Raw genomic sequence first — 15,154 nt, 5'->3', positions numbered from 1 at the left:
CAGAGACAAAGTGGATGATGGCAGCGTGTTGTCACTGAAGAGCTGAACAGTGAGTGGAAATCAGATAGGTTTCCTGGGAAAAGCAATTTGACTGCAGCCCATTTGCTGGGTTCCCTCGCCCACCCGCTCCATTCACTGGCTTTACACACTCTGCAATGGACACCCGCATTTAAGCCATCAGTGGTGCCGTTTGCATTTGGCAGAAGATTTTTCCCAAGCTCATGATAACTATACAGGTGCAACAGCACATCGTGCACCCGGAACATGACGATAGGGCTGCAGGGACCCTAAATAGGTTCTCTGGGGAGTGCTTCTGAGTTTGGGGAGCCAGACAGCATGGAAACCCAGGAGGCTGGAGGTGTTTGCGTGTTCAGATTCCCTACGCCAACCCTCCCTTTCCATCAGGTGACTCAGGCCAACACGGAGTCCCCATCCTGGGGAAGTGAGTGCAGAAAAGTGAATGAGGGTGGAGAGAGGGAGGGAACGAGAGGATGGGTAGGAGTGATGTCAGGATTATGAATTGTCATCCGGAATGAATAGGACATTACACTTGTGTGAGGAGCCAGAGTAGAAGTCGCTGATGTATACAGTCACACAGATCTTGACAGTTCATTTGTCTTCATGCACGGCGAGGGACTGCACTTCCTGAACGGACCAGTCTTGGGAATCAGCCTCAGAGAGCGTGGTAAGTCATTTTCACCACCGCCATTCACTTCTGCTCATTACCAAGACTACAGACCTGAGACTATTAATCCTTAAACATTGTATGTATTGTAATGAATTACTTCTTAATACATTCAGGAATGTAATCAAATGTGCCAGAAAAAAAAATTCACAATGGTCTTATTAATTAAACCCATGTGCACTTTTCCCACAAGATTCGCCTTATCCTGTTTTGTTCTGTAGCATAAAATTCAATCAAAAACTTCAGGTTCTGTAGCAAAAATTCAATCATATAGAAATATAGTAGAAAATGGTCACTGTGTCAAGAGGTTAAATAAAAGCTTCAAACCAAGCTTTTACAATTAGTCTCTTATCTCTTCTAGAATGTTTTTCTTCTAATGTTTCACCACCATGGATAAAACAGACTCTAAGGGAGCTGAAGTCACAGGTCAGTGCCGGTTTTGCTTGTGCAGTTAGTGTATTTGTCTGTGATACAGTAATTTTTCACAAAAAAGGGAAATTTCACACAAACAGCTCTTCTCACAGTTAGAACCCAAAACATAGACACAACTATCTTTTTTTCTGTGTCAGATAACACCTGGGAGGTAAAAGCAAACTGTCATCATTTCCACGGGCAGTTACGGCGCAAGCCTTTCCGGTGCTTCAGACAGCGAAGAAATGCCGTGAGTAGGGCGACAAAACAACGTCAGGCGAGATGTTGACCTTCGTGACCCATCACCATGACCACGATTGTGGTCCTCTGAAAGTTGCTTTTCTGGGTTGTAGGAAAATGCAGTTCGCAGCTACAGATACACAGTGCTCACGTTCCTGCCCCTTAACCTATACGAACAATTTCAAAGATTTGCTAACATCTTCTTCCTGCTAGTGGTCATACTGCAGGTGAGCAATTGTTCGTCCATTTACTCCATGTCCATTCCTGTCAAAATGCGAGTTTTCAAACGTGTTCAACTCTGTGTGTTAGTGTGTCCCTGCCATCGCCACCATTCCCTGGTACACCACATTGTTGCCTCTGATCATTGTGCTGTCTGTTCGTGGGATGAAGGATTTGTCAGCAGACCTGGTGAGAGCCCATGTTGCCTGAGCACAAAATCAAATGATGTCTGCCTCTTATTATCACTGTTTCCACTCATCAGGCCCGGAGACGCAGCGACTCGCAGATTAACAGCCGACCGTGTGATGTTCTGACTCCTGCCGGGTGAGTACCGAGCTACATGGCACGAATTCAGATGATCCAGCGTTGGTCTGCCCACAAAATGCTCTGGACGAGCTGTGCAAAGCATTTACATCTATTTTGCAAGAGGCGCAAAACATGCATTTGTTTTCACCATTGATCTACTGAACCGGCACAGTAGCCATGGTGGGCAGAATCTACACTGAAAACAAAACACTTAAAAAAACTTTAATTAATCTGTCAAATCAAATACTTAAGCATTGACGATGTGTAAATAAACCAGTAACAGCAGCTTTGTTTACATTGGGTCAATACTAAAATATTAGGTGTGACAGATTCATTCTTTTTTTTTCTAAGTTTAGTCAGTGTTCACTTTTGTGTGAATAATACATAATGTAAATGGTATCATTTTGTCAAATGCTTTCCCCTTTTTCTGTTTCCTCCAGGTTTACAACTCTGCAATGGAAGGATGTATGTATAGGAGATGTGCTGAGGATCCACAAAGACCAGATAATACCGGTGAGAGGTTGTTCATCAACCAGACTGATGAAGCATAACTCAAGTTACTGTTTAACTTGAAGCGACTTCATCATCCTTTTCCTCCTGCAGGCCGACCTGCTTCTCCTCTGCAGTTCTGAGCCTCATAGCTTGTGTTATGTGGAGACGGCTGATATAGATGGGTAGAGACTCTCACCTTCAACTTCCATTCTGGTGTCAATGTTCTGTTTGTAGATTTGTGGCTGGTTTGCACTTTGAACTGCCCATGTTTGTGGAGCTGCCCACTGAATGTGCTTTGTGGGGCTTGACATTTGAGACCTCATTGAGGCGTTTTGTTTTGACAGAGAAACCAACTTGAAGTATCGTCAGGCCCTCAGCATAACCCACAGTGAGCTCATCTCAGATCCAGCAGAGGAGGCTCTATCCACCTTCGATGGTAACATAACTGCAGTTCTTTCCGATTAGATACATCACAGTCTCCCACCAAGAAAGTTGAGCTGGACATTAGTTGAGGTGTTAACCCAGCCACATGGCAGCATGTCTGAGAGAACAGTATGATTGGCATCCTGCTCTCCTCACAGATGACAGCATGTTCTTACTGATCATATATGACAAATATGAAACGGGGGTCTAGACAGTCTTAGATGGTTGGTACTACTACTGGGTACAAAGGGGAAATCCTCAGAGCTACCAGTACAATTGCCCATGGGTGCCTGCTGATACAGGAGATTTATCGGCCTCATGCATCCAGAGTGGGTAGACAGTTTCTGGATGATGAGGACATTGGTGCTTTAACTTGGTCCTTACATTCCCTACACCTGAATCCAACTAAAAACCATTGTGTAAGAGTCCATCCAATGCCACAGAGTAGCACCGCATGTTGTCCAGGAGCTCACCAATACCCTGATCTAGGTCTGGGGGGAGAGCTTGTTGGTCACCATCTTTTCTAATTGGCTGTGATGAAATTCAAGCAAGTCGGATCATCCAATAAATTATGTACTTCAATAAAGATATTCAATTTGAATATTAGGTGTTCCTTTCATTTTATTGAGCGGTGTGTAATCTAAACTACCTAAGTGGGACTAAGCTGCTTGCTTATTCATTTTGCAATTTAATACAGTATTTGATCATATTTGAGCAGTTATCACTGCTAATACTTCAGTTTTTTATATTCTTTAGGACCATGTTCTTAAACCTCTTTAATACACATTTGCTGAGAGAACTTGAAATGTGAGTTAATGTGTCCCTGTGCAACAATATATTAAAGGGCAGCACATAAGTGCAAAGTAAACGTTAGATTTACGATATCTTTTGAACACGTTGTGGTGTATTGTTTGAATGTTGTTTGAAGAGTGGTGACAGATTTTTTTGGGGCGTATTTCCTCTTTCACTTCAGGCAATGTGTTGTGTGAGAACCCAAACAACCGCCTGTATTCTTTCAAAGGGGACCTGTACTGGAGAGGCAAAACACACAGGCTGGACATTGAGCACATCTTGCTGAGAGGGATGGTTCTCCGTAACACTGACTGCGCATATGGCCTGGCCATATACACAGGTAGCACTCCTGGGAGTGACATCCAGGGAAAATGCAAAGACAGAAGTGGCAAAAGTGGCTAATCAGAACCTTTTTATAAGGGTCAGACTGCAAAATCCTGAGGAACAGTGGCCAAGTAATAGTAAAGAAGACGCAGGTAGAGAAGGACTTCAACAGAGTGGTGATTGGGGTAAGAGGAGAGTGCTGACAATGATAGAAGAAAGGAGGCCGGACTGTGATGGGTGGACATGATTTGTGAGCTTGTGCTTTTCCCTTCTTAGATCGTGTTGACTCTGCTGCTGGTCGCTGTGTTAATGGCTGTGGGCTCAGGGTTGTTTGAGTACAGGGTGTCACCGAAGATGGAGGTGCTGTCAGCACTGGGGGGTGGGTCCACGCCTGTCTACAGAGGTTTCCTTGCCTTCTGGGGTTATGTGATCCTTTTGAGTCCTTCCATGCCCATTGCCCTGTACATCACGTAAGGCTGCCTTGAGCACAAACACACATATATTGAACACACACAAATCACTACCACAATGATCCCATCAGTGCCCCTCAATGCTCAAAGCCCACTTATTACTACCTTTGTGTCCCTGAGCAAGACATGTTGTCTCCAGGGGGACTGTCCCTGTAACTACTGATTGTAAGTCACCCTGAATAAGAGCATCTGCTCTTATAATATAAATGTAAATGTATACAGTTTGGGAGTACATTGATTTTAGGTTTCAGGTAAGATTAAGAACATTTCTTACTCCAGGATAACCTGAGTTCATGTTTTCTACATTATCTTTGACAGCAGGTATGGGTAAAATAGATGCAGGTTCCTACCATACTTTAATTGATTCAAATTAGAGGTTTGGCTGGACCATTCCAGATGAGTAACTTGTTTTTCCCACAGTTGTCCTTAGTAGTTTTGCCCAATTCTTTGGGACATTGACTGAATGAAACACTTGTCAATGATTTTCATGTAACCCTATGTCAACATTAAGGATTAAGCCTGTATTGTACCTTGTGTAGGGGCTGGACAGCAGCAGTGGAAACGCCACAGCAGATACTGTTTGTTCTGCCAACCAAGCAGATAACAAACAATGGCAATAACAACATTATATAAAATTATAAAATAAGCACTGTGGAGACATCACATTTAAATGTATAGCATATGGAGTAAAAAGTCATGAATGTTAATTTAGCATTTTTCTCATATTCAGTATGAAACTTGAATAACCCTTAATCTAGACATAGCATGTTCAGTGGTTATAAGCAAATATTCTTGCCTGCAGATTTGAGATGATACATGTGGTTCACTGTCTCCTGATTGGCTGGGATTTACATATGTATTGGGCCAACAACGACACACCTGCTCAGGCACGCAGCAAGTCCCTGAATGAAGAGCTGGGGCAGGTGGGGCACCTGCTCAGTGACAAAACTGGAACCCTGACCCAGAACCGTCTGATCTTTCGCCAGTGCTGCATTGCTGGAGACATCTATGGTCTGCTGCCCCACCAAAAACTTGTGCACAGAAAGCATCCGGTGACATCTACTAAACATCTACTGACATCTACATTGCATTTTCTTTGTGTTTGCAGGAAGTACATCACTCAGTGCTGAGGATGCTAAGGTGCATGTTGTTAAAGTCACAAACCCCACACACAAGGAGAGACACAAAAACCGAGTACTGTGTTGCAATGAGTAGATACAAAATGGAAAAAAGAAAAAGTCCTGGGTTGCTCTTTGTATGCGTGTGATAAGTTTTATAGAGGTTTCCCTGCTGTTAATTAAAGAACTCAAGGATTACCGAAAAACAAAAGTGTCACTAGAGGAAAGGGTGCATAGATTCCAAATGACCTGAAAGTAGGATTATATTAAATTTCTCTCACAAATTCCATGCAAATTGGACCATAAGCATTTTGATGCTTCCACTTTGACCGCCCTGATTCTCCGTGGGATCTTTCTTACCAGTGGTCCTGACCAAAATCTATCTTGCAGCCTCTGGACCTGAGTTGGAACCCTTATTCCTATGGAGGGCTGCATTTCCATGACCAGCGGCTAGTGGACAGACTGGTCAAGCAGCAGTGTCCTCAAAGCCAGGAGTTCCTCACCTCACTGGTGCTCTGCCACACTGTAATGTCTGAGTGGAAAAACGGTGAGACAAGTTAACCGAATGTTACATTACTATGCAGATGAATACCAGATACTTGACAGATTACACATAATGACTATCAATGCTTAATCCAGGTTGTATTTTACCAGAAGGAATGACTGTGAACGTGGTTCAACACTGGGAACACACGTGAAATACAGCACAACCTTTTTTGCAGGAACCATACGCTACCAGGCTGCTTCTCCAGATGAGGAGGCACTAGTGGTGGCTGCCCGGGAGCTGGGGTGGGTGTTTCTCTCCCGCACTCGGGACTCCCTCACCATCAACGCCCTGGGCCAGACGCTGAACTATGAGCTGCTCGCTCTGCTTGACTTCACGAGCGACAGAAGACGCATGTCTGTGCTGGGTGAGTCTGTCGCGGCGCAAGGTTATATCTGATTTATACCACATCTGTTGATAGGCTGGTTAGTGGGTGGTAGTGGTCTAGCGGGAAGGTTGCTTGCCTAGGAAGCAGCAGACCACAAAGTCACAGGTTCAAACCTCACTTACTGCCATTGTGTCCCTGAGCAAGACACTTAACCCTGAGTGATGCCTTGCTGCTCCTGCTACCTAATCAAAGGAGAACAAATCACTCACAGGTTGGTGTGGGTGATTAGGACCCTTTATATGTTAGACAGTGTGCAGCATAGGGTTGTGGATGTTACCATTTTAGCCCTGTATGCCCTGTATTTGTAGTCGGCTGTTGATTGTACTCTGTGTTTTGGCCATTGCCATTGGACATTAAAATGTCGTGTTTTTCCAAAATGTTGAGCGTTTGTGCCTCAACTAGTGATTGTTTTTTGCTCTGGATAAAGCCGACTGCTAAATTACATATATGGGAGCAGTCAGTGTAATCATGGCGGTGACCCTGGCCTGGTAAAGTGAACTGAAGCGCAGCACACACAACAAAACGTGTCCTCCGCATTTAACCAATCACCCTTTTTTGTGAGCAGTGGGCAAACATAAAAGGCAACCGGGGAGCAGTGTGTGGGGTCAGTGCTTTGCTCAGTGGCACCTCAGTGACACCTTGGGATTTGATCCAGCAACCTTCCAATAATGGGCCTACTTCCTTACCCGCTAGGCCACCACTGCCCCAGTTCAGACCCCAATCCAGACAGCATCTGGTAGTAATATATGAATACATTTAAGCAGTGAGTCTCTTTCACCAGTAAGTTCCCCAGCCATAATTTTATGTGAGGTCATGTCCTGCTGTCTTCAGTGCGAGAGCCTGGTGGAGGGCTGAAACTGTACTGTAAAGGTGCTGATGTGGTCATCTTAGAGAGGCTGCAGAAAGACAGTCCACATCAAGAAAGTACAGCGAGAGCATTGGAGGTGTGGGACACACACATCACAAAATGAGCATTAGAGTACTAATCTGAAGCACTCCGATGATCACGCATCTATCCTGGCAGATCTTTGCTCAGGGCTGTTTGAGGACGTTGTGTGTAGCGGTGCGCACTGTCACTGAACAACAGTGGCAGAAGTGGAGGGATGGTCTCCAGGAGGGTGAAGCTCTGGTTGAGGAACTGCACGGCCGCATGGAGAGAGAGCTCATGGTGAGTTACAGTTACAATATGTCCAACATATAGCTTTTGAAAATGTCACATCAAAGACACACTGTACCTCCCCGAGTAGGATGTCCTTCCAAATTGGTTCCTCCAGACACGATTCGGAGAACAGTGCAGGTACATTGTGCATTAAAAAGGTCCCACTCTACACAAGCATAGTACTGTGGTGTTTTACAAATGTCAAGCGCTCCCAGATGTTGCAGACTGGAGTTGACATTTTGTTACTTCCTTTGTCATTTTCACCACGGCTTACTTAGGTTATGGTACAATTACTGAGACTTGTACAGGCTTTTAGGGCTGATAAATAGTGCCGCTGAATGCACCCTTCGTGCTGATCAGATTTCAAAGTCTCAAATTGGGGGTTTGCACGCACCTGCAATCTGCATTAATCACTAAGGCATGAAAGTCATTCGTTGAGTGCCCATGTGCCACCTGTGTTTTCCTGCCCATTTATCTCAGATGACCCTTGTTTGCTCTGTGCTCTGTATTGCTCTTTGTTTGACTCTTTTCTTCCACCACTATTATGTCTCCAACATAATAATGCAACCATACTGCTAGCTTCAGTTTCATGTGCCTCAATTTACTTTTGGGTGATCAGATTTTTTTAGTTTTCCAAAATTAGCTAATTTTATATAGCAATTTTTGTAAATCATAAATCATAAGCTTTGCGATATAGAAGTTATGTCCCCCATGTGTATTGCTTCACAGCTACTAGGAGTTACTGCAATTGAGGACCGGCTGCAAGACGGCGTCCCTGAGGCCATCAGCAGCCTCAGGCAGGCAGGAATCAAAGTGTGGGTGTTGACCGGGGATAAGACAGGTATAACAGACGCCTGTTCAGTCCAGCATTTTCACCATCTCTGCACAAAGACATGCAACCTCTGTTCTCCTCCAGAGACGGCGGTGAATGTGGGATACTCCTGCAGACTAATAGATCCTGACACCAACCTTCTGCAAGGAGAGGAGCTCAGGTCAGACATGCTTATTTTGTGAAAAGTGGTTCAGTCCAGTTCAGTTTCTTTCTCTCACACACACTTTTGGTATGAAGTTGACTGCAGATTAATTAACGCAAAGGTGGCGGTATCATGATATTTAAACTCACACATTTGCGTTTGTACCATTTTATCAGATGCCCCTATCCAGAGAGACTTACTATCAGTAGGTACAGGGACAGTCTTCTTGGAGACACTAAGGGTTAAATGTCTTGCTCACGGAATTCGACGGGTCACAGAATTCAGCACAACACCTGCAGGTGCTCAGTCATTGTTTGTCGATGTGGCAACGACTCGACTCACCTCACCTCTCCTCAACTCTCCTCTTCGCCAATCAAATGTCTTCTGATGTTCAACAGTTGGATTTAATGTTGACAACATTGTTGAATTGTTGTGGTCTCTTGGAAAGAATTCCCTTCATGTAGAATACAACTTAACTATAAGTATTTTTTTTGTTTAGTTGAATGTAGTCATATGTTTGAAAAGTTAGTCTGAAAAATTGTCACCGGTCATTACAGATCGACTGGTGACCTGGGCGTGCAAGAGTTTGTGTTTCATGTAGATGTTGACAGCAGCTCATTGGTCAGATAAAACAAAGTGCTGGATAATCATCAAATAAAACTAAACAAAACAATAATTCGTGTCCAGTTTTTACTAACACTGTTTCTTCTGACTGGGGCTGCGATTTATCACACAGTGCCACAGACTCGCCAAAAAGGAATCAAGCGAGTTGCCGTGATGTGGCCAATTCCCGTGATGTGGCCAATTAACATGATTGACTTCCTTGGCACTTGCAGTATCTTTTCAATTTCCTCTTGCATGAATAACTGCCATGTGGTGTTTATTCTATTAACATGTAAGGGCTCCTCTCCCTCTCTGAGGTCAACATACAACAACAACACATACATTATGTCTCAATGGGTTTTGACAGGCCCTTCAGTTGACACCCCCCACAGCCTTGGGAAGGAGTGAGTCAGAGAGGAACCCCCTTCCAGGGTAGAGTGAGTGTGCATTAGGTGTCAGTGTAGGGTTGTCAAAGAAAAAAATAGTCCAACATTTGTAGTGGTAGGAAAGTGTAGTATAGAGCATCTGTCCATGTTTGGAAGTGCTGGACAGTACAGAGTACGTTTTAGTTGAGTGTCATGGTCTACATTGCATGTCCATTATAATGCTACTGTCCATTCAATGGCTTGGAAGAATGGCATTTCAAAGAATATTTCCATCTTTGGATCGGAAAATACGCTGAATTTCAGTAGGATCCTCTTCATCACTCGATTGCTCCACATCAGTTGGAATAAAGTCTTCATCATTTTCAGTGAAGTTGTCTTCCTCTGACTTCATCATTCTCATCCTCTATCAAGTGAAGAACCTCTGATGCAGTGTACCTTCTCTTCATTGTGGTGTCTCAGAGTGAAATGTGCAATGTGCCATGAGAAATCAGACATAAATGTGAATGAACATCTTTACAAATGTATGTGTATTTTTGAAGTCATTTTGTATCTCTGTGTGTGGAAAATGCAATAGTTTGACCCATTGCAATGCTAAAACTGGCATGGTGAAATTGTCACCATATAACAATTTTGTTTTGAAAAAGATGGAAAAGTCACAGAAGATCCCTTTATGCTTTTATATAGGGGTAAGTAGCATAGTGGAGTAACATAAGACCTAGAAGACCACAAAGTCTCAAACCCCACCCCACTAGCATTGTGTCTCAGAGCAAGACACTTGACCCTGAGTGTCTACTGGGGGACTGTCCCTGTAACTACTCATTGTAAGTCGCTCTGGATAAGGGTGTCTGATAAATACTGTAAATGTAATGTTATATATAGTACCAGTCAAATGTTTTATAACACCCCAATTAATAACAACTGGTAGAATATTAGTGTTCATTGATGCAGAATGTCACATGAACAAATTGATAATTTTAGAGGGCACTTTAGGTGCATTGTTGCATTTTGAGATGAGATTGTAATTTTTCATCCCCCAGGCAGCTTCTGCAGTCTCCTACTCCAGAGATTCGCAGCTTCAAGGATCTCGATGTATGGTGCATTGACAACAGACCTCCGTGGAGTAAAGTAACAGTTGTCATCACAGGGCATCAGCTGGTAAAATAAAATGGAACTGTTGATATAGCATATCTGTTTCTATATGATCAGATTTTGATTTGTAGGGCTCTGAACTATGATTTCATGACACAGCTATATTTTAAATGTTTTGTTGTTGTATTATTACTTTGCTATATTATCAGCTTGTACAAACTTTCTTTGATTTTTATCTGTCTAGGCGGACCTTATGGAGGAGCCAGAGTGGGGTGCCAGATTTGTAGCGCTGTCCAATCAGTGTCAGTCTGTGCTATGTTGTCGGGTGACCCCAGGGCAAAAGGCGGAGGTGGTCCGTTTAATTAGAAAGCACACCTCTTCAGTCACCTTGGCCATTGGTGATGGTGCCAATGATGTGAACATGATTAAAAGTGAGAGAGGGGAAGGGGAAAATGCCAAATAGTGTAATTACTGAATGTGCAATTTTTAGTAGCTTTTATCTTTGTTTTCGATCCCTCCGCCATATTGCCCTTTATTTCTCCATCAGCTGCACATATCGGGGTGGGATTGTGTGGCGTGGAGGGGAGTCAGGCGGTGCAGAACGCAGACTTCGCTTTGTCCCAGTTCAGTTTCCTGTGCCGACTGCTCCTGGTCCATGGACATTGGTCCTACTATCGGATCTGCAAGTTCCTGCACTACTTCCTGTTTAAAACCACAGCCTTTGCACTGGTGCACATTTGGTTTGGCTTCTTCAGTGGCTTCAGTGCCCAGGTAAGATGGCTGACCCTAAAACAAATGGTCGATTGGGGTGAAGGTTGGCCATTACGATACACTGAAACTCGTGCAAGAGAATCGTGTTTTCATTGTGGGCTCATTTAAATGGAAATGCGGTTTTAGTTGTGCCCTAGCTCTGTGGCAATAAACAGCATCTCGTTTGTGTTCATATTTACATGCAGCCTTTATATGAGACCTGGTTCATCCCTTTCTACACCATCGCCTATACATCCATGCCTGTCCAGTGCCTGGCCATATTTGAGCAGGTAAAAAAAATCTGAAACCATAAGACTTTCTCATTTTTGCTAATGAATGTTACAATCACACAAACATAACCTTTCCTTTGTGTTTGATTTATTCACATGCTTGGAAGGACGTGAGTGCGGAAGGCTGTCTGCGATGGGCTGCGCTATATAAGACTGGGCAGAGACGGGATCTGTTCAGCCCTGCTACACTCGCGGCCAGCTTACTGTACTCCGTTTACACCTCCCTGGTCCTGTGCCTGCTGCCGCTGGGGGCGTTTCACTCCACCGCGCTCGACTATCAGACACTAGCCATTACTGTGGCAACATCAGCTGTGTTCACAGTAACCATTGAGGTCAGAGGGACAGTTACAGGAAATAAAGGACCCAGAGGAGCTTAATTCGTACACTCAAAAATCATTCTGAAGCTTAGAGTCATTTAGAAAAATTCCTTAATTTTGTTAGGAAACAATTGTTTGGTGCCTTAATTGGGTCAAAATTCCAGTCCAGACATTGTTCATGTTATTGTTAAGATAGAAACTCCTGTTAATTATGAAATACCTGCGTACATGTAGATAAGATCTTACATGTTGATTAGTCTTGGCTTCCAATGGATGCAATTGTAATGTAAGTTTGTCACTTTAAAAGCTTCATTCATTATTAGAAAACCATTCTCAATTATCTTAGTTAATTCACATTAATAGAATATCTAGTGCCTCACCAGACTTCATGATTATTACAAACTCAGGTCAATCGTAGGCAGTGTTAAAGATCTTGTTCAGCTGTTCCTACTGACACAAATATGTGTTTAATATCTAAATTTATTTAAAGGTTTTATGAAGGCTGATATGAGTACACAAAGTCATGCTCATTTATACTCCTCTGGGTCTAAATCCTTGAAATGCCTATTCACTGTGTCTACTTTTGTTTGTGATTTTTGAATGCTTTATTTGTCTCTCTTAGATTATCATTCAGACAAGATACTGGACCAAGTATAACATTGCGGCCATCTGTCTCAGCCTTGCGTTGTATTTTATACTAACGCTGATAGTTCATAGCAAAATTCTTCATGATAAGCTTCCAGCGGACTTCTATTTCACTGGTACAAGCCTTAGTTTGCCTAATGGCTCATGTGCCCCAGGCTTTTTCGATTCTATATGACTGTAATGATTACACCATTTTTTTTATATGACAGGAGTGATCATCATAGCCTTTTCAGACCCTGTGGTGTGGCTTACAATTCTGCTGACCACTTGCACGGCTACTCTACCATCCCTGACCGGCCTAGCACTGAATGTTGTGCTCACTCAGTCCAGTAAACACAGGGTATGAATGAAACATTGCACATGGAATTATCTTACAGGTCTCCCATACTAACTACATTGTACATTTGCAAAGTTACAAGGACATAAATGCAGAGTACTTGTAACCAACTGGATCCAATGGTCCTTTGAGACAGCAAATACGACAGCAAACATGTGTGATCAATATCCTCTTTCATGCATGTAAAATTAGATGGTTTCCAAATTATTATCAATATTGTACATATATATTGAGAACCCCTGGAGCAACTCAGGACGTTTTGCTCAGGGACTAAGTGGGGTCTGAACCTGTGACTTTGTGGTCATCTAGTTCATAGGCGAGTGTTTTGCCTTCTAGGCTACTATACTTAGACATTATGATGATGTGCTTATGTCATTATCCAGCAACTAAAACATTAAACCCGCCCAATGTGGTTCTTTTCTGAGGTAAAACTTGGAACAATAACGCGTTGCTTTGGTACTTGACTGCGCACAGCGTTCCTGTTTTTATTAGCAGTACATTGCGCTGAGAGAAAAATGTTCCAATTGGCTTTTCTGTTGTTGATTTTTCTCCAGGTTCACAGCATGATGCTCCCAACCCAAGTGAGGAGACCAGGAGGGTTCAGGCGAGGGGGCGTCCTGCGTCATTCCTCCTATGCCATGTCTCAGGGGGCTGGCTTCGGTCGACTCATTACGTCAGGAACCGGCCTCCACGCCACAGCCCCTGCGCAGGAAGGAGCAGAGGCTGCAGCCAACGGCACCAAAGAGAACAATGACAAGTTGTAGGAAAACATGGACTGGCGCCGCCTCTGTGGAAATATGTTTATATTTTTATATAAATATGTTTTATGTGTTTTGTTAATAAAATAACTCACATTCAAAGGAAATGAATGCTGTAGTATTCATTTATTAAATATGTTAAGACTCTTTGCCGAGATAGAGATAAATTCATTTGCATTTTGCATAAATAGTGCAGTAGTGTGTGCGCTGCACTGCTGGGGACAAAGCAGGCAAAATAAATGCAGAAAAGCTGCAGCGAGAACCTACATACCGGAATAATTTTCCACGGTTGCAGTGCGCCCCGTGAGCCCTATTGATTTTTCTTAGCAAATCGACCTTGGATTGTGGCGAGGACCACTTCAGCATGACAAATAAGACTCAACACCCCGTGCATGTTTTGCAATTGATTTATTTGTTAATTTATTTCAAAACACGCAATTTACCCATATTATCCTATCTGTAACAGTTATTACACCCACTGCTCGTTGTTTCCTCTTGAACTACACAAGGAGTACTCAACAAACTCTCCAGTTTCCCCACTGAGAGAGGGTGGGAAAAGAGGTTCTCACCGCTGACCTCTAGCCATAGCCGAGGTGTGTGTGTGTGTGAGTGTTAAATGTTAACTACTCTTGAAATGTGGTCTTTTTACATTGACTATGGGATTGTCTTATGTTCTTCATCTTTGGTTTCAGTGCTCTCCGAGCAGAGTGATTTGAGGTGGTGTGCAAATGTGATCTGCGATCCGATTTCGGCGACCTTTCTTCAAATGAGTCTTCATTCAGACGCCTGAATGGAGCCTGGAACGCCTCGCGCAGCATTCATTCGCCGGAGAAGGTCTGCCAGTGTGCAGTTGGAATTGACCGCTTTTGATTATCCCGGGCCAATTTATGAGACTTCAGGAACCGCTTTCCGACATAATTCATCACCCTCATAGCCAAGGTACCTCCCTGGAGCTGCCCGCGACATGAAAGGGGGGGGGGGCAACCCAGACTGGATAAAATGCCAGGTTTTAAGGAGGAAGGGCGTTAGCCGTTGAAAACACAGAGCCATCAGCCTGTGGGACTGACGGCTAGGGATTTGCATAGTTCTCTGTGCAAAAGCAACCCGTCGGCAGCACCCTTCCGATGTCAGGTTGAACATGAGAGCATGCTGGGAAGCAGGGTGTTATCCAGAAGCTGTCCGATTTGCCCGGCACTGCCCCGAGGGCCGACTCTCTCCTCTGTGATTATTAGGTGGCAGTGAGACACTGGCTGGCAACAGCAGTGTTCAAATGAGCACTGCCAACTATCACGCTGTGATTTTTATTAGCATGCGGTGACATCAACTGTAATGAACGCTAATGAGCTGGGGGGGGGGGGGGGGGGGGGGAGACCTCTTTTCCCATCTCTCATTCCCTCCCTCATTTCCGACCTCACTCTACCTATTTCCTGTTTT

At 43.7% G+C, this 15,154-nt stretch overlaps 1 protein-coding gene across 2 annotated transcripts; it reads left to right on the top strand.

The window, feature by feature from the left end:
- The first annotated feature begins 505 nt into the window (after positions 1-505).
- atp8b3 (ATPase phospholipid transporting 8B3) lies at positions 506-13,827 on the top strand. Of its 2 annotated transcripts, none has more exons than XM_029001777.1 (28): positions 506-685; positions 1,047-1,111; positions 1,255-1,346; positions 1,450-1,563; positions 1,646-1,744; positions 1,818-1,879; positions 2,302-2,374; positions 2,465-2,535; positions 2,698-2,789; positions 3,798-3,908; positions 3,989-4,077; positions 4,169-4,362; positions 5,165-5,373; positions 5,471-5,502; positions 5,871-6,027; positions 6,203-6,391; positions 7,244-7,356; positions 7,437-7,580; positions 8,301-8,412; positions 8,488-8,563; positions 10,572-10,689; positions 10,868-11,054; positions 11,171-11,394; positions 11,580-11,663; positions 11,771-11,995; positions 12,603-12,741; positions 12,835-12,965; positions 13,517-13,827. In XM_029001777.1, the coding sequence occupies exons 2-28, from the start codon at positions 1,075-1,077 to the stop codon at positions 13,724-13,726; spliced, it is 3,384 nt and encodes a 1,127-aa protein (XP_028857610.1). In that variant the 5' UTR covers positions 506-685; positions 1,047-1,074; the 3' UTR covers positions 13,727-13,827. The 2 variants fall into 2 exon arrangements, with proteins under 2 accessions (XP_028857610.1, XP_028857609.1); XM_029001776.1 differs by having other exon boundaries at positions 3,750-3,908.
- The last annotated feature ends 1,327 nt before the right edge of the window (positions 13,828-15,154 follow it).

The sequence above is a fragment of the Denticeps clupeoides genome, chromosome 13 (genome assembly GCF_900700375.1).
Source record: "Denticeps clupeoides chromosome 13, fDenClu1.1, whole genome shotgun sequence".
NCBI classification, from domain to species: domain Eukaryota; kingdom Metazoa; phylum Chordata; class Actinopteri; order Clupeiformes; family Denticipitidae; genus Denticeps; species Denticeps clupeoides.
The sequence above is the reverse complement of the archived record's forward strand: the minus strand, read 5'-3'. Positions and strand labels throughout refer to the sequence as shown.

Coding starts and splice junctions, on each gene's coding strand:
- atp8b3 (XM_029001776.1), top strand. CDS start 1,075: ATGGATAAAACAGACTCTAAGGGAGCTGAAGTCACAG. Junction 5,374..5,470: donor CATTGCTGGAGACATCTATG/GTCTGCTGCCCC, acceptor TTGTGTTTGCAG/GAAGTACATCACTCAGTGCT. Junction 11,996..12,602: donor TGTTCACAGTAACCATTGAG/GTCAGAGGGACA, acceptor TGTCTCTCTTAG/ATTATCATTCAGACAAGATA.